Source organism: Chelonia mydas, chromosome 13, assembly GCF_015237465.2.
Source record: "Chelonia mydas isolate rCheMyd1 chromosome 13, rCheMyd1.pri.v2, whole genome shotgun sequence".
Lineage (NCBI taxonomy): Eukaryota > Metazoa > Chordata > Testudines > Cheloniidae > Chelonia > Chelonia mydas.
In genome coordinates, this window is record NC_051253.2 from 36,998,570 (window position 1) to 37,023,752 (window position 25,183).

General features: G+C 42.8%; 2 protein-coding genes across 2 annotated transcripts; one reads left to right on the forward strand and one right to left on the reverse strand.

The window, feature by feature from the left end:
- Positions 1-1,213: 1,213 nt before the first annotated feature.
- On the reverse strand, positions 1,214-2,161 carry LOC114018423 (olfactory receptor 11A1). The gene has a single exon (XM_027818002.3). It carries the CDS (start codon positions 2,159-2,161, stop codon positions 1,214-1,216), a length of 948 nt encoding a protein of 315 aa, XP_027673803.3.
- A 3,482-nt stretch (positions 2,162-5,643) lies between these two features.
- On the forward strand, positions 5,644-23,546 carry LOC102930910 (olfactory receptor 6N1-like). Its single transcript, XM_037877072.1, has 2 exons — positions 5,644-5,713; positions 22,798-23,546. Exons 1-2 carry the CDS (start codon positions 5,644-5,646, stop codon positions 23,544-23,546), a joined length of 819 nt encoding a protein of 272 aa, XP_037733000.1.
- Positions 23,547-25,183: the final 1,637 nt, after the last annotated feature.

The following is a 25,183-nucleotide window of genomic DNA, read 5'->3' on the forward strand; positions in this document are numbered from 1 at the left end:
CTAACACGGCTGCTACTCTGAAACCATCTTTTGACTGGACCAGCTGGTCGCTTGTTAACTGGTTTGTTTTTCTTAGGAAAAGTGGATTTCTGAAGATATTAAACATAGTGGATTAATAATCAGAACTAGAGCCCATTTAAAATCAACAGTTTTCAGACTGAGGGTTTTCAGTCTTTTGAACAAATCCTGAAAGAAAAAGAACATCTTCATAGGGGAAAAAATTATCTACCATCTCTATTAAACAGATCCCACCTTTGTTTCATTGGAGACATTCAAAACATTTATCTGAGTGAAATAATAAATGGGAAATATAATAAATATAGATTAGGAAGTTCTCATAGTTATAGCTCAAACAACCTAAGAAGTGTTCAGAAAATGTATGAACAAGTACTTAAAAAATTCAAGAGGAAAACAGAAAATAAAATGTATTATCACATAATACTCAACAGTATATGATCAAGCCAACTGGTAAATTTCTACTCTATATTTATTTTGCAGTTGGAAAGGTGATGATGAACTGAAGATGAATAGCCTGATTTAGACCTGTGGAGACCAATGGGAACCATTCTGTTGACTTCAGTGGGTGTTGGCTTTGTTTCTTATATCTTCTTTGAAAGTCCTCAAACTTAACTGATGATTAATGTCTACAAATCTATGAAGATATAGGCTGGAGTTTTCAAGACATCTTAACAAATTTAGGAGCTCAACTCCCACTGACTTTCAACAAAGATTGGATGCTGAGCTGCCAACCCCACCTTTGAACATCTCTCCCATTCACACTAGGGTTATACACTTTCCTCACTCTTCCTGTATCTCCTTGCAAAACAAGAACCCTGGGCAGCCAGAAGTAGAGACTGAAACAATACTGGGAATAAAAAAAGAATGCTTTAATCTCCCATCATGCACTTGAACTGTATTTTTTATTTAGGCAAAGATAGTTTGAGCTCAGGATGAGATTTTTAAAAATATATTTAGAGGAAGATCATTGTCTGGTTTAAATGGTATCGCACTGTAGAAATGAATGTCCCTCTAGACATTGACACCGGTTGAGGATCTGCCATTGTTTACCTAAATAAATACAACTCTAAAAAAATCCTCTGTATCTTCTTCCTAAAACTCAGGATGATTTAACTGATAAGAACTTGGACCATGTAGATGGTTCCTTTCTGACTAATGATTTGATATAATCCCATTTCAATCAATTTATCTGAATTCATGGGAACATCCTATACTTCTGCAGAAATTTCCTCAGGGACTCCTTGACCTCTTTGTTTCTCAAGCTGTAGATGAGAGGATTGATCAGGGGTGTCAAGACTGTGTAGAAGACAGAAAACACTTTGTTTGGGGCTCTGAGTGCACCAGTGTTTGGTGACATGTAGACAATCATTAAGGTCCCATAGAAGATTGTAACCACAATAAGGTGGGAGGAGCAGGTGGAAAAGGCCTTTTGTTTCCCAGAGGTGGAAGGGATTCTCAGGATGGTGGAGATGATATAAGCATAGGATGTCAGGGTCAACATAAATGGGGGAACAGTGTCTATGGAGGACAATATGAGGGTTGCCAGGGTCACCAGACTGGTGTCGCTGCAGGAGAGATTGATCACTGGGGTGAGGTCACAAAAGAAATGATCAATTTCATTAGGGCCACAGAAGGCTAATTGTGACACCAAACACATTAATATGTTAAGAACTATGAATGAACTTAGCCACGATCCAGCTGCTAGTTGGATACAGAACCTGCCATTCATACGAGTGACATAGTGCAGAGGTTTACATATCGCTAAGTATCGATCATAAGACATCGCAGCTAGCAGATAACACTCAGTGGTCACTAGGAAACCAAGCAAATAAAACTGCACAATGCAGCCTGTAACAGAAAGGGTCCTGTCCCCAGTCAGGAAACTGGCCAGCATCCTGGGAAGGATGGTTGAGTTGCAACAGATCTCCAAGCAGGACAAATTTCCCAGGAAGAAGTACATGGGGGTGTGAAGGTGCTGATCAAACACAACTAGCGCTACAATGAGAGTGTTTGCAGCCATGGTGACTATATAGATTACTAGAAACAGCAGGAAGAAAAGAATTTGCATTCCAGGAAGATTCCCAAATCCCATCAGGATGAATTCTGTGACAGACGTTTTATTTCCCCCTTCTCCTTTCTCCATGAGGTGTGTGTAGGTTTCCACTTTCGCCATTATCTGTGTAATGTAACTGGTGATTGAGAAAAAGCAAGTGATCTAGATATTTGCCTAGCTTTACAACAGGCTAAATAAGAAACTAGTGAAGTCAGTGCAAACTACAATTTCAAACAAACAAAATGAGAAAGTCAGCAATTTTTCAGAAATAGTGTGCTGTGACACTTTTGTATTTTTATGTCTGATTTTGCAAGCAAGTAGTTTTTAGTGAGGTGAAACTTGGGGTATGCAAGACAAATCAGACTCTTGAAAGTATTACAGTAGTCTGGAAAGATTGAGAACCACTGGCATAGGGTATTAGGATATAGATTCCCCTCCAGCACACCCAAATAGCTGCAAAACTGTTAATTTATCACTTTTCTACTAGGGCCGTCAATTAATCACAGTTAACTCAAAAAAAATTAATCATGATTAATTGCCGTTTTAATCGCAATGTTAAACAATAGAATACCAGTTAAAATGTTTTAAAAGTTTTGGATGTTTTTCTACATTTTCAAATATATTGATTTCAATGACAACACAGAATACAAAGTGTACAGTTCTCACTTTATATTATTATTTTTATTCCAAATATTTACACTATAAAATGATAAACAAAAGAAACAGTATTTTTCAATTCACCTCATACAAGTAGCATAGTGCAATCTCCTTACTGTAAATGTGCAACTTACAAATGTAGAATTTTTTTGTTACATAACTGAACTCAAAAACAAAATGATGCAAAACTTTAGAGCCTACAAGTCCACTCAGTCCTACTTATTGTTCAGCCAATTTCTAAGACAAACAAGTTTGTTTACATTTATGGGAGACAATACTCCCCACTTATTTACAATGTCACCAGAAAGTGAGAACAGCCATTTGCATGAGACTTGTAGCTGGCATTGCAAGGTATTTACATGCCAGATATGCTAAACATCTGTATACCCCTTAATGCTTTGGCCACCATTCCAGAGGACATACTTCCATGCTGATGACACTCGTTAAAAAAAATAATGTGTTAATTAAATTTGTGACTGAACTCCTTGGGGGAGAATTGTTTGTCTCCAGTTCTATTTTACCTGCATTCTACCATAGATTTCATGTTATGGCAGTCTCAGAAGATGACCCAGCACATGTTCATTTTAAGAACACTTTCTTGCAGATTTCACAAAACGCAAAGCAGGTACCAGTGTGAGATTTCTAAGGATAGATACAGCACTAGACCCAATGTTTAAGAGTCTGAAGTGCCTTCCAAAATCTGAGAGGGACAAGGTGTGGAACATGCTTTCAGAAGTCTTAAAAGAGCAACATTCCAATGTGGAAACTACAGACCCAAACCATCAAAAAAGAAAATCAACCTTCTGCTGGTGGCATCTGACTCAGATGATGAAAATGAACATGCATCGGTCCGCACTGCTTTGGATCATAATTGAGCAGAACCTGTCAGCAGAATAGATGAATGTCCTCTCGAATGGTGGTTGAAGCGTGAAGGGACATATGAATCTTTAGTGCATCTGGCATGTAAATATCTTGTGATACAGGCTACAACAGTGCCAGGAGAACACTTGTTCTCAGTTTCAGATGACATGATCAAGAAGCAAGCAGCATTATCTCCTGCAAATGTAAACAAACTTGTTTGTCTGAGCAATTAACTAAACAAGAAGTAGAACTGAATGGGCTTGTAGATTCTAAAGTTTTATATTGTTTTATTTTTTAATACAGTTATTTTTTGTACATAATTCTACATTTGTAAGTTGCACTTTCATGATAAAGAGATTGTACTACAGTACTTGTATTAGGTGAATTGAAAAATACTATTTATTTTGTTTTTTACAGTGTAAATATTTGTAATAAAAATAAATGTAAGTAAGCACTGTACACTCATAGGAGTAAAGGCCAAAAGGGATCATTATATCATCATGTCTGATGTTCATTAGGACACATGGCAAAGAATGTCCCCAGTTAACCCTGCACTGAGCTCAACTTATTGTGTATGGTTAAAACATATTTTCCAGAAAAGCTTCCGAGGCCCGATTTCAAACATATTTATGTGAGTTGTGGGAGTTTCAAAAGCCTCTGGGAAACTTGATTTAAATTCATTAATTTATTTATATTTATTATTAATTAATAAGTTACATTAAATTAAATGGATTTAAATGGGTTTTAGGCAGCTAAATGCTCTTAAAATCCCATTAGGTGACTAAATACCTTTGAAAATCTGGCCCAGACTGACTTGCTCAAGGCTATACAGGTAGTCTGTGGTAGATCAGAGAAGAGAAACCAAGGGCTAGTCTACACAACGCTGCTGTACCGATGCAGTTGCACCGCTGTTGCGTTGCTAGAGTGCAGATGCTCTATGCCACCTCCCCAGGCAGTGGGAGCTATGTCGGCAGAAGAGCTTCTCCTGCTGACATAGCATTGTCCACACCGGTGCTTAGGCATGGGTGCCGCATGACCCCCCTTTTGAGGAGGCTAGCCCCCTGCCCTGCCCCTTCCACCTAGGACCCACCCCCACCACTCTCACTCACAGGGGCCAGAGGAGCCCCAACCCTCCCCCCCCCACAGCCAGAGGAGCTCCAGCACACCTGCCCAAGCCACCCCAAGTCCTGGCCCACCCACACTGTGCTGAGCCCCGGCCCACCTGCCCACCTCAGCCGTCCCCAGCGCCGGCCCGCCCAAGCCTCCCTGAGCCCCAGCCACCTGGAGGCTATGAACCCTGCTGTGGCTCAGCCCTGGCAGGGAGCATTAGTGGAGGTTTAGGGAGGCTTAGCCTCCCGTAGCTCCCATTATGTGCTGCCCATGCACTTAGGTTGGTGTAACTTACAATGCTCAGGGAGGTAGCTTATTCACATCCCTGAGCGACATAAATTATACCAAAGTAAGCACTAGTGGGTACAAGCCCCAAGTCACCCATTGACAGGCGAGTGCCGTAATCACAGGAGACCCAATGCTTCTTAATCTGTAAGGATATCCAGTTGCTATTCAATGCAATGCCAATTTCCTTGGTGGTCTATAGAAATTATGTTTGTTCATGTTCTACAAAAATACACTGAAATGTAAGCAGATCCAAAACTCTTTCCTAAAAAAAACAGGCATGACAATAGCCAAGGAAGGCTTCCTAAAATATGAATAAAGTGAAGGGAGACAATTCAGAGGTATGTTAGAAACATCTTAGGGTGGAACCCCTGGTCATGGTGTAAGCAGGTTTTGGTCCTAATTGGCTTTTACAAGTCTTTTAAATTAATGCTGGTATTTTTGAAAATGCTATCAATATTGGTAGCTCTTCATATGGCTATTACACAGATGTTAATTAAGGCAATGTTTAACATTAAAAAGCCAATGAGAAACTAGGAAATATTTAATTATGGTAGCAGAAATACAGATATGGCAATAGGAAGACTGAAAGTTAGTTAATCAAGGGGCATGATTATAAGTGATTACATGAAGAGTAGTAGGCTAATTTTAAATTAGACATGCCCATTGTCCATCAAGATACGGTGAAAGAAAGCATCACCTCGGAATGGCGTCATTTCATCTTAGTGGGTGCGTATAAAATACAGTGTGTGGCTATACTGAAATACCTGCTCGCTTTAGCTACCCCGTTTATTCTAAATAAAGCTTTAAATTTTTTCACTCATTGTGCCATTCCCCGTGCTCCAGTAAACTCAATAATCCATCACCACCCTGGAGGCTCAAACTTTAAAGAATTCAGGCTGGTTTTATTCCTTATTGTTGTACTGCTAACTGGGAATAGATAAATCTAAGGTAACAACACCCCATTCCTGTGTGGTGCTCAGTATATCCCAAGAAATGCTGTATGTCCTCAACTGCCTCTGCAATCCAGGCTGAAGATACTCAGTGGCTGACTTGTGTCATCTCCCAAGATTGGTCTGAGGAAGTGCATAGGAATTGGCCCCACAAGAAAGTCGGGAGAGGCCACTGAGAAACTGAGGTGGAAAATTCCCTGAGAACAAGATGAGATGTTAGGGAGAGAGAGAGAGATGGCTAAAGAGCAGGAGAGTGAAGGACAGATAGACAGAGGGATATGTAAGATGATGGGGTGGACAGATGATGCTGATGATGGCTAGACAGACAGAGGGGTGTTTACGGGGTAGATAGATGTTTAAGGGGAGAGAGAGAGAGAGAGAGATGTGTAAGGGGTAGATAGATAGAGGGATTATAAGGGATTAGAGACAGGGATATATAGGGGGATTGTTTAAGAGGTTCAATAGAGGGATAGATAGATATGTAAGGCTAGAGATATAGATGGCTGTGTAAAGGGCTTGATAAAGAGATAGATAGGTAGGTGTGTCTGTGGATAGAGAGATCTCTTTTAAGTTTCATCAGTTTCCCAAGTAGTACATCAAGGTGAAATGCTAAAGTCCTCACTCAGGCAAAGCTCCCAGGGAGTGAGGACACTGCCCAAGAAGAGTGTCTTTCAGATTAAGGACTCTATCCAAGGAAGAGATTGGGGGGGTTGCCCTGAGAATGATAACACTCACTTTTAATCCTCAGCATAAAGCAGTGACCTCTTCATCAACGATGCCAGGGTCTGGTCTCGCTGTCAGATTTGCCCTCTCAGTTCCTCCAGAGACTCTTACACATTGCTGTTGGGTTGGGTCTCTCCTGCGCCCAGCATGATTCTTTGCACCGCACAAACCCTTATACGACTCCTGCTCTGGATTCTTGCAGGGTTTATCAGCTACAGCAGCCTCCGCTGGCCCTTCCTGCTGCTGGGATCTCCCCTGAGCCTTCCTGCTGATGAGCACTTAGAGTTTCCTTCACGAGGGAATCAGCCCTGTGGTGTTTGCTAGAACAGTGTAGCTCCAAAGCCAATGCCAGCAGCATTCAAATCCCAAAAGAAATCTCCCTTTTCCCACATGTGCTATGCATGCATCAAGAGACCAAGAAAATGGGAAATAAATTGCCATGCCTTTAATTATAATGTCTATCTCTAAGAGACCATTTGCCATCCATAGATCTCAAAGCACATTACACAGCGTAGCCAGTATCATTATCCCCATTATACAAAGGCCCAGCGAAGGGCTGTGTTTCCCATAGTGTCATGAAACAGGACATTGGCATAGCTGGGAGTAGCCCCCAGGCTTCCTCCATCAAAATGTAGCACTCTGGCTGTGGGACCACACCGAGTGAGAACCTTGTCTCTTGATTTGCAAAGATTTCAGTGTGTATCACAGGGATTTATATTACAGCCCCTCACCGTAGTATCTGGGCAACTTTGACATAAAATGTACAGGAATAGCTAAGTCCCTTATAGATTTAATTGAGTATCTGGCTCTTCTCCCTTTTTGGGTTAAAAACAAAACCAGATCTTTGTTTTGGGGGAGGGATACTGGTTTTGAATTTTTTAGATTGGATTTATTTCCTTTTTTGGGGTGTAGATTTGGTTGGGGGAGACATAGAGTCATAGACTTTAAGGTCAGAAGGGACCATTATGATTGTCTAGTCTGACCTCCTGCACAATGCAGGCCACAGAATCTCACCCACCCACTCCTGTAATAAACCCCTAACTTATGTCTGAGCTATTGAAGTCCTCAAATCATGGTTTAAAGACTTCAAGATGCAGAGAATCCTCCAGCAAGTGATCTGTACCCCACACTGCAGAGGAAGGAAAAAAAACCCCAGGGCCTCTGCCAATCTGCCCAGGATGAAAATTCCTTCCCGACCCCGAATATGGCGATCAGCTGAACCCTGAGCATGTGGGCAAGACTTACCAGCCAGACACCAAGGAAAGAATTCTCTGTAGTAATTCAGATCCCACCCCATCTAACATCCATCACAGGCCAATGGGTATATTTACTGCTAATAGTAAAAGATCAATTAATTGCCAAAAATTAGGCTATCCCATCATACCATCCCCTCCAGAAATGTATCAAGCTTAGTCTTGAAGCCAGATATGTCTTTTGCCCCCACAGCTCCCCTTGGAAGGATGTTCCAGAACTTCACTCCTCTGATGGTTAGAAACCTTCATCTAATTTCAAGTCTAAACTTCCTGATGGCCAGTTTATATCCATTTGTTCTTGTGTCCACATTGATACTGAGCTTAAATAATTCCTCTCCCTCCCTGGTATTTATCCCTCTGATATATTTATAGAGCGCAATCATATCTCCCCTCAGCCTTCTTTTGGTTAGGCTAAACAAGCCAGGCTCTTTGAGTCTCCTTTCATAAGACAGGTTTTCCATTCCTCGGATCATCCCAGTTTGCCCTTCTCTGTACCTGTTGCAGTTTGAATTCATCCTTCTTAAACATGGGAGACCAGAACTGCACACAGTATTCCAGATGAGGTCTCACCAGTACCTTGTATAATGGTACTAACACCTCCTTATTTCTACTGGAAATACCTCGCCTAATGCATCCCAAGACCGCATTAGCTTTTTTCACGGCCATATCACATTGGCAGCTCATAGTCTTCCTGTGATCAACCAATACTCCAAGGTCCTTCTCCTCCTCTGTTACTTCCAACTGATTAGTCCCCATCTTATAACAAAAATTCTTGTTATTAATCCCTAAATGCATGACCTTGCACTTCTCACTATTAAATTTCAACCTATTACTATTACTCCAGTTTACAAGGTCATCCAGATCTTCCTGTATGATATCCCGGTCCTTCTATGTATTGGTAATACCTCCCAGCTTTGTGTCATCTGCAAACTTTATTAGCACACCCACTTTTTGTGCCGAGGTCAGTAATAAAAAGATTAAATAAGATTGATCCCAAAACCGATCCCTGAGGAACTCCACTGGTAACCTCCTTCCAGCCTGTCAGTTCACCTTTCAGTATGACCCGTTGTAGTCTCCCCTTTAACCAGTTCCTTATCCACATTTCAATTTTCATATTGATCCCCATATTTTCCAATTTAACTAATAATTCCCCATGTGGAACCATATCAAATGCCATACCGAAATCTAGGTAAATTAGATCCACTGTGTTTCCTTTGTCTAAAAAATCTGTTCCCTTCTCAAAGAAGGAGATCAGGTTGGTTTGGCATGATCTACCTTTTGTAAAACCGTGTTGTATTTTGTCCCAAATTCCATTGACCTCAATGTCCTTAACTACTTTCTCCTTCAATTTTTTTCCAAGACCTTGCATACTACAGGTGTCAAACTAACAGGCCTGTAGTTACCCGGATCACCTTTTTTTCCTTTCTTAAAAATAGGAACTATTTTAGCAATTCTCCAGTCATATGGTACAACCCCTGAGTTTACAGATTCATTAAAAATTCTTGCTAATGGGCTTGCAATTTCATGTGCCAGTTCCTTTAATATTCTTGGATGAAGATTATTTGGGCCCCCTGATTTAGTCCCATTAAGCTATTCAAGTTTGGCTTCTACCTTGGATGTGGTAATATCTACCTCCATATCCTCATTTCCATTTGTCATCCTGCCATTATCCCTAAACTCCTCATTAGCCTCATTAAAGACTGAGGCAAAGTATTTGTTTAGATATTGGGCCATGCCTAGATTATCCTTAACCTCCACTCCATCCTCAGAGTTTAAAGCAGTCCACTTCTTCTTTCTTTGTTTTCTTCTTATTTATATGGCTATAGAACCTTTCACTGTTGTTTTTAATTACCTTTGCAAGGTCCAACTCTACACAGCTTTTGGCCTTTCTCACTTTCTCCCTACATGTTCTGACCTCAATAAGGTAGCTTTCCTTCCTGATCTCTCCCATCTTCCATTCCTTGTATGCTTTCTGCTTTTTCTCAATCACCTCTCTGAGATGCTTGCTCATCCAGCTTGGTCTACAACTCCTGCCTATGAATTTTTCCCCCTTTCTTGGGTTGCAGGCTTCTGATAGTCAGGAGAGAAGGGGGAGTCATCTGACACTGTTACATAATATCCAGGTCAGCACCAGAAGAAAGGACAAAAAGCAGAAGGGCTGTTAATAGTTGACTGTGGTGATGCTTTAAGGCCACAAATGACCTAGGAATTATTTTAGGGCAGCTGTCTGGCCTGTGTTCTACAAGAGGTCAAACTAGATAATCAGAATGCTCCTTTCTGGCCTTGCCTTCTATGAATCTGTGAAATAGAGACTGGGGGTGGCACTGTGTGGGGCACTGCACACACACACACACACAGGGAGAGATTGTCCCTGCCCCCAAAACTTACAACAGAAATAGAGAAATAGTGGGTGGTAAAAGCCAAGCAACAGAACCCAGGTCTCCTGGTTTTGCATCTAGTACCTTGCCCCTTGAAACATCATGTAAAACTTATGGTGCTATGCAAAGTTTCCATAGCTCAGGCATTAGAGAACTGGCTTGTAAACCCAGGGTGAAATTTCACTCAGCCCTGTTAAATCATTTTTTGCTGGTTCTCTAGAATAGCAGTCTGTCCTTCCACTTGTGGTGTTAGAGGACTTGGGTTGAAATGTCCAGAGGGTATAGCTGGGGGAGTGAATTTTTTTTACCTTTTTGCTAGTGAGGGTAGTTAACTATTGGTACAATTTACAAGGAATCATGGCAGACTCTTCATCCCTGGCCATTTTAAAATCAAGATTGGATGTTTTCCTGAAAGGTATGCTCTAGTTCAAAGAGGAATTATTTCAGGCAAGGCATATGTTCTGTGTTATACAGGAAGTCAGACCAGATTATAACATTGTCCCTTAAGGCCTTAGAATTTACTACTCTATGATTAACATAATCATGTGACAAGTGGGCTTGGCAGGACTCCTAGGAGGAGCTAGAGCTAAAATCACAGTTCTATTTCTCCTGCTTGCCTCTGACAACTTCCTGGAGCTCAAACAAACTTGCCTGTTCTGCAACTGTCATAAATATAAAGGGAAGGGTAAACCCCTTTAAAATCCCTCCTGGCCAGAGGAAAAATCCTCTCAACTGTAAAGGGTTAAGAAGCTAGGATAACCTCGCTGACACCTGACCAAAATGACCAATGAGGAGATAAGATACTTTCAAAAGCTGAGGGGAGGGAAAAACAAAGGGTCTGTCTGTGTGATGCTTTTGCCGGGGACAGAACAGGAATGGAGTCTTAGAATTTAGTAAGTAATCTAGCTAGAGATGCGTTAGATTATGATTTCTTTAAATGGCTGAGAAATTAAGTTGTGCTGAATAGAATGGATATTCCTGTCTGTGTGTCTTTTTGTAACTTAAGGTTTTGCCTAGAGGGATTCTCTATGTTTTGAATCTAATTACCCTGTAAGGTATTTACCATCCTGATTTTACAGAGGTGATTCTTTTTATTGTTACTTCTTTTTTTTGTTACTTCTATTAAAATTCTTCTTTTCAAGAACGGAATGCTTTTTTCATTGTTCTTAAGCTCCAAGGGTTTGGGTCTGTGTTCAACTACGCAAATTGGTGAGGATTTTTACCAAACCTTCCCCAGGAAGTGGGGTGCAAGGGTTGGGAGGATTCTGGGGGAAAGATTTCCAAACAATGCTTTCCTAATAAAATAACCCAAATAAACGTTTGGTGGTGCAGTGGCAGTCCAAGGGCAAAGGGTAAAATAGTTTGTACCTTGGGGAAGTTTTAACCTCAGCTGGTAAAAGTAAGCTTAGGAGGTTTTCATGCAGGTCCCCACATCTGTACCCTAGAGTTCAGAGTGGGGAAGGAACCGTGACAGCAACAGTATCAGCAAACTTCTGCTTTCTGAGTTTGGAACTAATTCCTGTCTATCTCTCTGGTAGCATACTCCATAGCACCCATCACTGCAGTGCCAAAGTCATTTCAATGTCTGAAATGCAGTGCATTCATATCATGGACTCTACTTGCATGCCAAAGTGTGGGAGAAGGGGATGGATAGTCTGATAGAGTCATCTTTCCCAATTCAAATGATTGTAATCCAATTTTCTTATCTCAGCCTCCCTCAAATGCTCCTCCCAAACATCACCTCTCAGTATAAGATACTAATGTTACCCCAATAGAACAAGCAATGTCTCAGCCTTCTCATCTCAATGCTCCTTAAACAGCTGGCTAAACAAAGTGGCCTTTGAGAGCACCCTAGATGTTGATATATCATGGGGTTATTTCAGACCAGGAGTGGAGGACATTCCATAGTTCCCACGCTTTTGCGGAGAGCCCCCTCCAGCCACCTCCTCCCTGCTACACTCAGGGATATCTAGCATGAGAATTTCTGTTGTTCACAGCTATTGCAGTTGGTCATGGGGGGAGAGGTGGCCTCTCAGATAGGCTGATCCCACGTCACATAGTGCTAAAGAGGTCAAAAGCAGTATCTTACAATGCAACTAGGTGCCAGGGTCTGTCTACAAGACACACAAATTATGGAGTGGGTATCCATCTGTTAGGATATAGATATTCAGGCCTGTCTGTAAAGGCCTATACTCTAAGAATGTAGGTATATTTTTATCATTTAGCTAGTAATAGAGGTATACAGGAAATAATCTGTGTAAGGGCCTTCTCTCACTGTGACAGTCTGAGGCCCTGTTCTTAGGCCAATGCCTTTGGCTAAGCAGCAGAGGCAGCCATAAGATGGGAAGCGACCGGTCACATCCTCACATTCCAAACTAGTCAATATGGGGCTGTTAGGAAGGTGATCCAATCTATCACCTCCAGAGAAAGGGAAGAGCCTAGAAGATGTAAAAGGAAATTTAGGTTGATAGTTTTCTGTCTGGTAAGAACTCACTTATCAATAGACACAGCTGGGAAACCCTTATGTCTTTATAGATGTAGTTGTGAAATCCTCACTTCTGTATTGTTTTGTCATTATAGTTCCCACTTTGGTATTGTTTATTGGCATGGTCTCTGTCTGGTTCTGTGATTGTTTCTGTCTGCAGTATAATTCATTTTGCTGGGTGTAAACTAATCCAGGTGGTGGGATATAATTGGTTAGCTAATCATGTTACAATATGACAGGTTTCAGAGTAACAGCCGTGTTAGTCTGTATTCGCAAAAAGAAAAGGAGGACTTGTGGCACCTTAGAGACTAACCAATTTATTTGAGCATGAGCTTTCGTGAGCTACAGCTCACTTCATCGGATGCATGCTGTGGAAATCGCACAAGACATTTTATACACAGACACCATGAAACAATGCCTCCTCCCACCCCACTCTCCTGCTGGTAATAGCTTATCTAAAGTGATCATCAAGTTGGGCCATTTCCAGCACAAATCCAGGTTTTCTCACCCTCCGCCCTCCCACAAACAAACTCACTCTCTTGCTGGTAATAGCCCATCCAAAGTGACCACTGTCTTCACAATGCATATGATAATCAAGGTGGGCCATTTCCTGCAGAAATCCATGTTCTCTCACCCCCTCATCCCCCTCCAAAAACCACACACACAAACTCACTCTCCTGCTGGTAATAGCCTATCCAAAGTGACCACTCTCCCTACAACCTGCATGAAAATCAAAGTGGGCCATTTCCAGCACAAATCCAGGTTTTCTCACTCCCCCACCCCCATACTCACACAAACTCACTCTCCTGCTGGTAATAGCTCATCCGAAGTGACCACTCCCCCTACAATGTGCACGATAATCAAGGTGGGCCATTTCCAGCACAAATCCAGGTTTTCTCACCCCCCCCTCCCCACACACACACAAACTCACTCTCCTGCTGGCAATAGCTCATCCAAACTGACCACTCTCCCCACACTGTGCATGGCAATCAAGGTGGGCCACTTCCAGCATAAATCCAAGTTTAACCAGAACGTCTGGGGGGGGGGGGGGGGGAGGAAAAAACAAGGGGAAATAGGCTACCTTGCATAATGACTTAGCCACTCCCAGTCTCTATTTAAGCCTAAATTAATAGTATCCAATTTGCAAATGAATTCCAATTCAGCAGTTTCTCGCTGGAGTCTGGATTTGAAGTTTTTTTGTTGTAAGATAGCGACCTTCATGTCTCTGATTGCGTGACCAGAGAGATTGAAGTGTTCTCCAACTGGTTTATGAATGTTATAATTCTTGACATCTGATTTGTGTCCATTTATTCTTTTACGTAGAGACTGTCCAGTTTGACCAATGTACATGGCAGAGGGGCATTGCTGGCACATGATGGCATATATCACATTGGTGGATGTGCAGGTGAACGAGCCTCTGATAGTGTGGCTGATGTTATTAGACCCTGTGATGGTGTCCCCTGAATAGATATGTGGGCACAGTTGGCAATGGGCTTTGTTGCAAGGATAGGTTCCTGGGTTAGTGGTTCTGTTGTGTGGTATGTGGTTGTTGGTGAGTATTTGCTTCAGGTTGGGGGGTTGTCTGTAGGCAAGGACTGGCCTGTCTCCCAAGATTTGTGAGAGTGTTGGGTCATCCTTCAGGATAGGTTGTAGATCCTTAATAATGCATTGGAGGGGTTTTAGTTGGGGGCTGAAGGTGACAGCTAGTGGCGTTCTGTTATTTTCTTTGTTAGGCCTGTCCTGTAGTAGGTGACTTCTGGGAACTCTTCTGGCTCTATCAATCTGTTTCTTCACTTCCGCAGGTGGGTATTGTAGTTGTAAGAATGCTTGATAGAGATCTTGTAGGTGTTTGTCTCTGTCTGAGGGATTGGAGCAAATGCGGTTGTATCGCAGAGCTTGGCTGTAGACGATGGATCGTGTGGTGTGGTCAGGGTGAAAGCTGGAGGCATGTAGGTAGGAATAGCGGTCAGTAGGTTTCCGGTATAGGGTGGTGTTTATGTGACCATTGTTTATTAGCACTGTAGTGTCCAGGAAGTGGATCTCTTGTGTGGACTGGTCCAGGCTGAGGTTGATGGTGGGATGGAAATTGTTGAAATCATGGTGGAATTCCTCAAGGGCTTCTTTTCCATGGGTCCAGATGATGAAGATGTCATCAATATGGCGCAAGTAGAGTAGGGGCATTAGGGGACGAGAGCTGAGGAAGCGTTGTTCTAAATCAGCCATAAAAATGTTGGCATACTGTGGGGCCATGCGGGTACCCATAGCAGTGCCGCTGATCTGAAGGTATACATTGTCCCCAAATGTAAAATAATTATGGGTAAGGACAAAGTCACAAAGTTCAGCCACCAGGTTAGCCGTGACATTATTGGGGATAGTGTTCTTGACGGCTTGTAGTCCATCTTTGTGTGGAATGTTGGTGTAGAGCGCTTCTACATCCATAGTGGCCAGGATGCATTACCCTATGATCCCACTGAGAGTTACCAAAAGCAACTACAGCATTTGCTCAAGAAACTTCCTGAAAAAGCACAAGATCAAATCTGCACAGACACACCCCTGGAACCCCCACCTCGGATATTCTATCTACTACCCAAGATCCATAAACCTGGAAATCCTGGGCGCCCCATCATCTCAGGCATTGGCACCCTGACAGCAGGATTGTCTGGCTATGTGGACTCCCTCCTCAGGCCCTACGCTACCAGCACTCCCAGCTACCTTCGAGATACCACTGACTTCCTGAGGAAACTACAATCCATCGGTGATCTTCCTGATAACACCATCCTGGCCACTATGGATGTAGAAGCCCTCCACACCAACATTCCACACAAAGATGGACTACAAGCGCTCAGGAACAGTATCCCTGATAATGTCATGGCAAACTTGGTGGCTGAACTTTATGACTTTGTCCTCATCCATAACTATTTCACATTTAGAAAAGGAGTACTTGTGGCACCTTAGAGACTAACCAATTTATGTGAGCATAAGCTTTCGTGAGCTACAGCTACTCACTTCATCGGATGCTGTAGCTCACGAAAGCTTATGCTCAAATAAATTGGTTAGTCTCTAAGGTGCCACAAGTACTCCTTTTCTTTAACACGGCTGCTACTCTGAAATATTTCACATTTGGGGACAATGTATACCTTCAAATCAGCAGCACTGCTATGGGTACCCGCATGGCCCCACAGTATGCCAACATTTTTATGGCTGACTTAGAACAACGCTTCCTCAGCTCTCGTCCCCTAATGCCCCTACTCTACTTGCGCTACATTGATGACATCTTCATCATCTGGACCCATGCAAAAGAAGCCCTTGAGGAATTCCACCATGATTTCAATAATTTCCATCCCACCATCAACCTCAGCCTGGACCAGTCCACACAAGAGATCAATTTCCTGGACACTACGGTGCTAATAAGCAATGGTCACATAAACACCACCCTATACTGGAAACCTACTGACGGCTATTCCTACCTACATGCCTCCAGCTTTCACCCAGATCACACCACACGATCCATTGTCTACAGCCAAGCTCTACGATACAACCGCATTTGCTCCAACCCCTCAGACAGAGACAAACACCTACAAGATCTCTATCAAGCATTCTTACAACTACAATACCCACCTGCTGAAGTGAAGAAACAGATTGATAGAGCCAGAAGAGTTCCCAGAAGTCACCTACTACAGGACAGGCCCAACAAAGAAAATAACAGAACACCACTAGCCATCAGCTTCAGCCCCCAACTAAAACCTCTCCAACGCATCATCAAGGATCTACAACCTATCCTGAAGGACGACCCATCACTCTCACAGATCTTGGGAGACAGGCCAGTCCTTGCTTACAGACAGCCCCCCAACCTGAAGCAAATACTCATCAGCAACCACACACCACACAACAGAACCACTACGCAGGAACCTATCCTTGCAACAAAGCCCGTTGCCGACTGTGTCCACATATCTATTCAGGGGACACCATCATAGGCCTAATCACATCAGCCACACTATCAGAGGCTCGCTCACCTGCACATCTACCAATGTGATAGATGCCATCATGTGCCAGCAATGCCCCTCTGCCATGTACATTGGTCAAATTGGACCGTCTCTACGTAAAAGAATAAATGGACACAAATCAGATGTCAAGAATTATAACATTCAAAAACCAGTCGGAGAACACTTCAATCTCTTTGGTCACTCGATTACAGATCTAAAAGTTGCAATTCTTCAACAAAAAAACTGCAAAAACAGACTCCAAGGAGAGACTGCTGAATTGGAATTAATTTGCAAACTGGATACAATTAACTTAGGCTTGAATAGAGACTGGGAGTGGATGGGTCATTACACAAAGTAAAACTATTTCCCCATGTTTATTCTCCCTCTGCACCCCCCCCCCACTGTTCCTCAGACGTTCTTGTCAACTGCTGGAAATGGCCCACCTTGATTATCACTACAAAAGGTTCCCCCCCCAACGCTCTCCTGCTGGTAATAGCTCACCTTAAGTGATCACTCTCATTACAGTGTGTATGGTAACATGCATTGTTTCATGTTCTCTATGTATATAAATCTCCCCACTGTATTTTCCACTGAATGCATCCAATGAAGTGAGCTGTAGCTCACGAAAACTTATGCTCAAATAAATTTGTTAGTCTCTAAAGTTCCACAAGTACTCCTTTTCTTTTTGCCAATACAGACTAACACGGCTGCTACTCTGAAATCTGCCATATTGTTTCTCAGTCACCCAGTTTTGTGAGATCCCTTTGTAACACTTCACAGTCTGCTTTGGACTTAAATATCTTGAGTAGTTTTGTATCATCTGCAAAGTTTTCACCTCACTATTTACCCCTTTTCCAGGTGATTTATGAATATGTTGAATAAGATTGGTCCCAGAACAAACCCCTGAGGGACATCATTATTTACATCTCTCCACTCTGAAAACTGACCATTTATACCTACCCTTTGTTTCCTATCTTTTAACCAGTTATCAGTCTGTGAGAGGACCTTCTCTCTTATCCCATGACACCTTACTTTGTTTAAGAGCCTTTGGTGAGGGATCGTGTCAAAGACTTTCTGAAAATCTAAGTACATTGTCATAAATATAAAGGGAAGGGTAAACACCTTTAAAATCCCTCCTGGCCAGAGGAAAAACCCTTTCACCAGTAAAGGGTTAAGAAGCTAGGATAACCTTGTTGGCACCTGACCAAAATGACCAATGAGGAAACAAGATACTTTCAAAAGCTGGAAGGAGGGAGAAACAAAGTCTCTCTCTGTGTGTGTGATGCATTTGCCGGGAACAGAAAGGAGTCTTAGAATTTAGTAAGTAATCTAGCTCGAGATGCGTTAGATTCTGTTTGTTTAAATGGCTGAGAAAATAAGCTGTGCTGAATGGAATGAATATTCCTGTTTTTGTGTCTTTTTGTAACTTAAGGTTTTGCCTAGAGGGATTCTCTATGTTTTGGATCTAATTACCCTGTAAGGTATTTACCATCCTGATTTTACAGAGGTGATTCTTTTACTTTTTCTTCTATTAAAATTCTTCTTTTAAGATCCTGATTGCCTCTTTCATTGTTCTTAAGATCCAAGGGTTTAGGTCTGTGTTCACCTATGTAAATTGGTGAGGATTTTTATCAAGGCTTCCCCAGGAAAAGGGGGTGTAGGGTTTGGAGAGGATTTTGGGGGAAAAGACTTTTCCAAGCGGGCTCTTTCCCAGTTATATATCTGTTAGATGCTTGGTGGTGGCAGCAATAAAGTCCAAGGGAAAAAGGAAAATAGTTTGTACCTTGGGGAAGTTTTAACCTAAGCTGGTAAAAATAAGCTGGGGGGGGGGGGTTTCATGCAGGTCCCCACATCTGTACCCTAGAGTTCAGAGTGGGGAAGGAACCTTGACATACACTATATCCACTGTATCCCCCTTGTCCACAAGCTTGTTGACCCCCTTCAAATAATTCTAGTAGATTGGAGAGGCATGATTTCCCTTTACAAAAACTATGTTGACTCTTCCCCAACAAGTTATGTTCATCTATGTGTCTGACAATTCTGTTTTTTGTTTACTATACTTTCAACCAATTGGAAAGTCAGGCTTACTGGCCTGTAATTGCCGGGATCACCTCTTGAGCCCTTTTTAAAAATTGGGATCACATTCGCTATCCTCCAGTCATTTGGTACAGAAATGATTTAAATCATAGGTTACAAACCACAGTTCGTAGTTCTGCAAGTTCACATTTGAGTTCCTTCAGAACTCCTGGGTGAATATCATCTGATCCTGATGACTTTTACTCTTTATTTTATCAATTTGTTCCAAAACCTCCTCTAATGACACCTCAGTCTGGGACAGTTCCTGAGATTTGTCACCTAAAAAGAATGGTTCAATTTTGGAAATCTCCCTCACATCCTGAGCCATAAAGACCGATGCAAAGAAGTCATTTATTTTCTCCGCAATGGCCTTAATGTCCTTTAGTGCTCCTTTACCATCTTGGTTGTTCAGTGGCCCCACTGGTTGTTTAGCAGGCTTTCTGCTTCTGATATACTTAAACATATTTTTGCTATTACTTTTTGAGACTTTCGCTAGCTGTTCTTCAAATTCTTTTTTGGCCTTCCTAATTATATTTTTCCACTTCCCTTGTCAGAGTTTAATCATAGAATCATAGAATCATAGAATATCAGGGTTGGAAGGGACCTCAGGAGGTCATCTAGTCCAACCCTCTGCTCAAAGCAGGACCGATCCCCAATTAAATCATCCCAGCCAGGGCTTTCTCAAGCCTGACCTTAAAAACTTCTAAGGAAGGAGATTCTACCAGCTCCCTAGGTAACGCATTCCAGTGTTTCACCACCCTCCTAGTGAAAAAGTTTTTCCTAATATCCAACCTAAACCTCCACCACTGCAACTTAAGACCATTACTCCTTGTCCTGTCATCTTCTACCACTGAGAATAGTCTAGAACCATCCTCTTTGGAACCACCTCTCAGGTAGTTGAAAGCAGCTATCAAATCCCCCCTCATTCTTCTCTTCTGCAGACTAAACAATCCCAGTTCCCTCAGCCTCTCCTCATAAGTCATGTGTTCCAGACCCCTAATCATTTTTGTTGCCCTTCGCTGGACTCTCTCCAATTTTTCCACATCCTTCTTGTGGTGTGGGGCCCAAAGCTGGACACAGTACTCCAGATGAGGCCTCACCAATGTCGAATAGAGGGGAACGATCACGTCCCTCGATCTGCTGGCAATTCCCCTACATATACGTCCCAAAATGCCATTGGCCTTCTTGGCAACAAGGGCACACTGTTGACTCATGTCCAGCTTCTTGTCCACTGTCACCCCTAGGTCCTTTTCTGCAGAACTGCTGCCTAGCCATTCGGTCCCTAGTCTGTAGAGGTGCATTGGATTCTTCCGTCCTAAGTGCAGGACCCTGCACTTATCCTTGTTGAACCTCATCAGATTTCTTTTGGCCCAATCCTCCAATTTGTCTAGGTCCCTCTGTATCCTATCCCTACCCTCCAGCGTATCTACCTCTCCTCCTAGTTTAGTATCATCCGCAAATTTGCTGAGAGTGCAATCCACACCATCCTCCAGATCATTTATGAAGATATTGAACAAAACCGGCCCCAGGACCGACCCTTGGGGCACTCCACTTGATACCGCCTGCCATCTAGACATGGAGCCATTGATCACTACCTGTTGAGCCTGACAATCTAGCCAACTTTCCACCCACCTTATAGTGCATTCATCCAGCCCATACTTCTTTAACTTGCTGACAAGAATACTGTGGAAGACCATGTCAAAAGCTTTGCTAAAGTCAAGAAACAATACATCCACTGCTTTCCCTTTATCCACAGAACCAGTAATCTCATCATAGAAGGCGATTAGATTAGTCAGGTGTGACCTTCCCTTGGTGAATCCATGCTGACTGTTCCTGATCACTTTCCTCTCCTCTAAGTGTTTCAGGATTGATTCCTTGAGGACCTGCTCCATGATTTTTCTGGGGACTGAGGTGAGGCTGACTGGCCTGTAGTTCCCAGGATCCTCCTTCTTCCCTTTTTTAAAGATGGGCACTACATTAGCCTTTTTCCAGTCATCCGGGACTTCCCCCGCTCGCCATGAGGTTTCAAAGATAATGGCCAATGGCTCTGCAATCACAGTCACCAACTCCTTTAGCACTCTCGGATGCAACGCATCCGTTCCCATGGACTTGTGCACGTCCAGCTTTTCTAAATAGTCCCTAACCACCTCTTTCTCCACAGAGGGCTGGCCACCTACCCCCCATGCTGTGTTGCCCAGCGCAGCAGTCTGGAAGCTGACCTTGTTCATGAAGACAGAGGCAAAAAAAGCATTGAGTACATTAGCTTTTTCCACATCCTCTGTCACTAGGTTGCCTCCCTCATTCAGTAAGGGGCCCACACTTTCCTTGGCTTTCTTCTTGTTGCCAACATACCTGAAGAAACCCTTCTTGTTACTCTTAACATCTCTTGCTAGCTGCAGCTCCAGGTGTGATTTGGCCCTCCTGATTTCATTCCTACATGCCCGAGCAGCATTTTTATACTCTTCTCTGGTCATTTGTCCAATCTTCCACTTCTTGTAAGCCTCTTTTTTATGTGTAAGATCCGCAAGGATTTCACTGTTAAGCCAAACTGGTCACCTGCCATATTTACTATTCTTTCTACACATCGGGATGGTTTGTCCCAGTAACCTCAATAGGGATTCTTTTGAAATACAGCCAGCTCTCCTGGACTCCTTTCCCCCTCATGTTATTCCCCCACTGGATCCTACCATCAGTTCCCTGAGGGAGTCGAAGTCTGCTTTCCTGAAGTCCAGGGTCCGTATTCTGCTGCTTACCTTTCTTCCCTGTGTCAGGATCCTGAACTCGACCAACTCATGGTCACTGCCTCCCAGATTCCCATCCACTTTTGTTTCCCCTACTAATTCTTCCCGGTTTGTGAGCAGCAGGTCAAGAAAAGCTCTCCCCCTAGTTGGCTCCTCCAGCACTTGCACCAGGAAATTGTCCCCTACATTTTCCAAAAACTTCCTGGATTGTCTGTGCACTGCTGTAGTGCTCTCCCAGCAGATATCAGGATGATTAAAGTCACCCATGAGAACCAGGACGTGCGATCTAGTAGCTTCTGTGAGTTGCCGGAAGAAAGCCTCATCCACCTCATCCCCCTGGTCCGGTGGTCTATAGCAGACTCCCACCACTACATCACTCTTGTTGCTCACACTTCTAAACTTAATCCAGAGACACTCAGGTTTTTCTGCAGTTTCATACCGGAGCTCTGAGCAGTCATACTGCTCCCTTACATACAGTGCAACTCCCCGACCTTTTCTGCCCTCCTGTCCTTCCTGAACAGTTTATAACCATCCATGACAGTACTCCAGTCATGTGAGTTATCCCACCAAGTCTCTGTTATAATTCCTTGCCTTCCTCTGTTATAATCCCAATCACGTCATAATTCCTTGCCTTCACCAGGACCTCCATTATGCTCTGTCCTTTTTATTTTCTTCACTAAGATTTAACTTTCACTTTTTAAAGGATGCCTTTTTGCCTCTCACTGCTTCTTTTACACACTCACCTATAGCATCAGCTTCTGGCTACGGATGGAGACAACGTACAAGATGATAAGAAACTATCTTCTGATGTGGTGTGGCAATTGTTATATTCCTATTTCCTTACAATGTTTTAAAATGATCATTAACTTAGTCCTGGAAGAGTGGGGCAGGGGACTGAGTTTGCTTCTTGGACATTTTAAGGTGAACTGGCTGAATACTGATTCTAGTTATTCTGGTATATTTGTATATTGTTATTACTTTTCTTTATTGAGATAGCTGCATTGAATGGAGGAAAGGAAGTGGGGAAATCACATGTTCATCAGAGAATTCATCCTCCTGGGATTGGAGAATCTCCCTGAACTGCAAGTTCTTCTCTTCCTCCTGTTCCTAGTGATCTACATTGTGACCATGGTTGGGAACATTCTCATCATTGCCCTAGTTGTGGCTAATCGACACCTTCATACCCCCATGTACTTCTTCCTGGGGAACTTGTCCTGCCAGAGACCTACTACAGTTCCATCATCTTGCCTAGGATGCTGGCCAGTCTGCTGACCGGGGACAGAAACATTTCTGTTAGTGGCTGCATCACGCAACTTCCTTTTTTTGGTTTCCTGGCAGCTACAGAATGTTACCACCTAGCAGCGATGTCTTATGATCGGTATCTGGCAATATGCAAACCACTGCATTATGCCATCCACATGAATGGTAGGAACTGCCTCTGGCTGGCATCTGGGTCTTGGATCAGTGGATTTGTGGGCAGTACAATAATGACATTTTTGGTATCACAATTAACTTTCTGTGGCCCAAACGAAATTGACCATTTCTTTTGCGATTTCACCTCAATGATTAAACTCTCCTGCAGTGACATCAGTCTGACCACCCTGGTGACTCTGATACTTTCTTCCACTGAAACCCTGATCTCGTTTCTGTTAACCATGACATCCTGTGTTTACATCATGATCACCATTCTGAGGATCCCTTCCACCAGCAGGAGGCAAAAGGCTTTTTCCACCTGCTCCTCTCACCTTGCCGTGGTCACAATTTTTTATGGCACCATAATTATCGTCTATGTGATGCCAAAAAACAGTACACTGAGAGAGCTGAGCAAAGCGTTCTCCATCTTCTACACCATCCTTGCTCCCCTGGCCAACCCCCACATCTACAGCCCGAGAAACAGAGAGGTCAAGGAGGCCCTGAGAAAAGTTTGCTTTAAGTATCTTGCATTCACACGTTTTAATGCATTGGAATAAATCAGTCTGGATTTATTAGCCAGGAAGCACTATTTAGGACACCTCTAGCTCTCGCCGACCCCCTCATCTACAGCCTGAAAAACAATGAGGTCAAGGAGGCCTTCAGAAAAGCTCTCAGTAAACTCATTGCACAAAATTCTCAGCACCGTCTCTGTAGAAGTAAATGGAGCTATGCTGGTTCAACCAGCTGATTGGCTGCTCCATGGTGATCACAAGACATCAGCTGGGATTCATTAAATGAGAATTAATCCCTATGGTTTAAAAAGTCTGGTTGGGCTGCAACTAGGTTGATGAACACTCAAACCATCCGGCACCATCATAAGAGAATGTTGGGATGTATTGAGTTCTCAGACAGCTGCATCGACTTTAGGACAGGTGTTTGCTTCACTTCTCACTTGTGGGATGCATGGGGTGGTTTGTGGGGGGTACTGGGTGTCTCAGGGGTGCAGAGGAGGCTAAATAATGAATCCCACCATGTGGAGGATCTGAAATGGAGTAGATAAATCTGACCAAGATTGCAACAGACAAGATCCATTCTAGGGTTGAAGGTGCTAAAATATATAACTCAGTAAAAACATCATTTACCGATGGCTGTCTGTCAGGGTTTCCTCCCCACTCTGAATTCTAGGGTACAGATGTGGGGACCCACATGAAAGACCCCCTAAGCTTATTTTTACCAGCTTAGGTGAAAAACTTTCCCAAGGTACAAACTTTGCCTTGTCCTTGAACAGTATGCCACCAAGTGATTTAGACAAAGAACAGGGAAAGGACCACTTGGAGTTCCTCTTCCCCCAAAATATCCCCCCAAGTGCTTACACCCCCTTTCCTGGGGAGGCTTGAGAATAAACAAGATGAGCACAAACCAGCCTTGGATTTTTAAGACTCAAAAAACTCAATCGGATTCTTAAAAAACAGAACCTTATTAGAAGAACAAAACAAAAACAAAAATAAGAGGACAACTCTGTAAGATCAGAATGGAAGATAATCTTACAGGCAGTCAGATTCAAAATATAGAGAACCCCTCTAGGCAAAACCTTAAGTTACAAAAAGACACAAAAACAGGTATATACATTTCCTCCAGCACAGCGAATTTCACAAGCCAAAACAAAGAAAACCTAATGCATTTTCTAGCTAGATTACTTACTAACTTTGCAGGAGTTGGAGGGCTTGCATCCTTGAACTGTTCCCAGCAAAGGTATCACACAGACAGACAAAAGCCTTTCCCTCCCCTCCAGATTTGAAAGTATCTTGTCCCCTCATTGGTCATTTTGGGTCAGGTGCCAGCCAGGTTACCGAGTTTCTTAACCGTTTACAGGTAAAAGGACTTTGCCTCTGGCCAGGAGGGATTTTATAGCATTGTATACAGAAAGGTGGTTACCCTTCCCTTTATTTTTATGAAAATGTCCATGGTGGTTGTCTATGTAGCATTTTAATATTTTGACTAATATTTCCATTATAATGAAACAAAAACAAAGCAAAGTATCAGTCTTATTTATTGTGTCTGTCTTTCCTTTCAGTTAATGCACTTCTCATAATATCTGCAGTTATGTGCATTCATTTTCAGACATCGGTTTTGGCAGCAGAGAAATCAAGACTGATCAAAGGTCAACAAGCAAAACAAAATGACACACACAACA

Coding starts and splice junctions, on each gene's coding strand:
- LOC102930910 (XM_037877072.1), top strand. CDS start 5,644: ATGCCCATTGTCCATCAAGATACGGTGAAAGAAAGCATCACCTCGGAA. Junction 5,714..22,797: donor GCGTCATTTCATCTTAGTGG/GTGCGTATAAAA, acceptor TTGTCCTGCCAG/AGACCTACTACAGTTCCATC.
- LOC114018423 (XM_027818002.3), bottom strand. CDS start 2,161: ATGGAGAAAGGAGAAGGGGGAAATAAAACGTCTGTCACAGAATTCATC.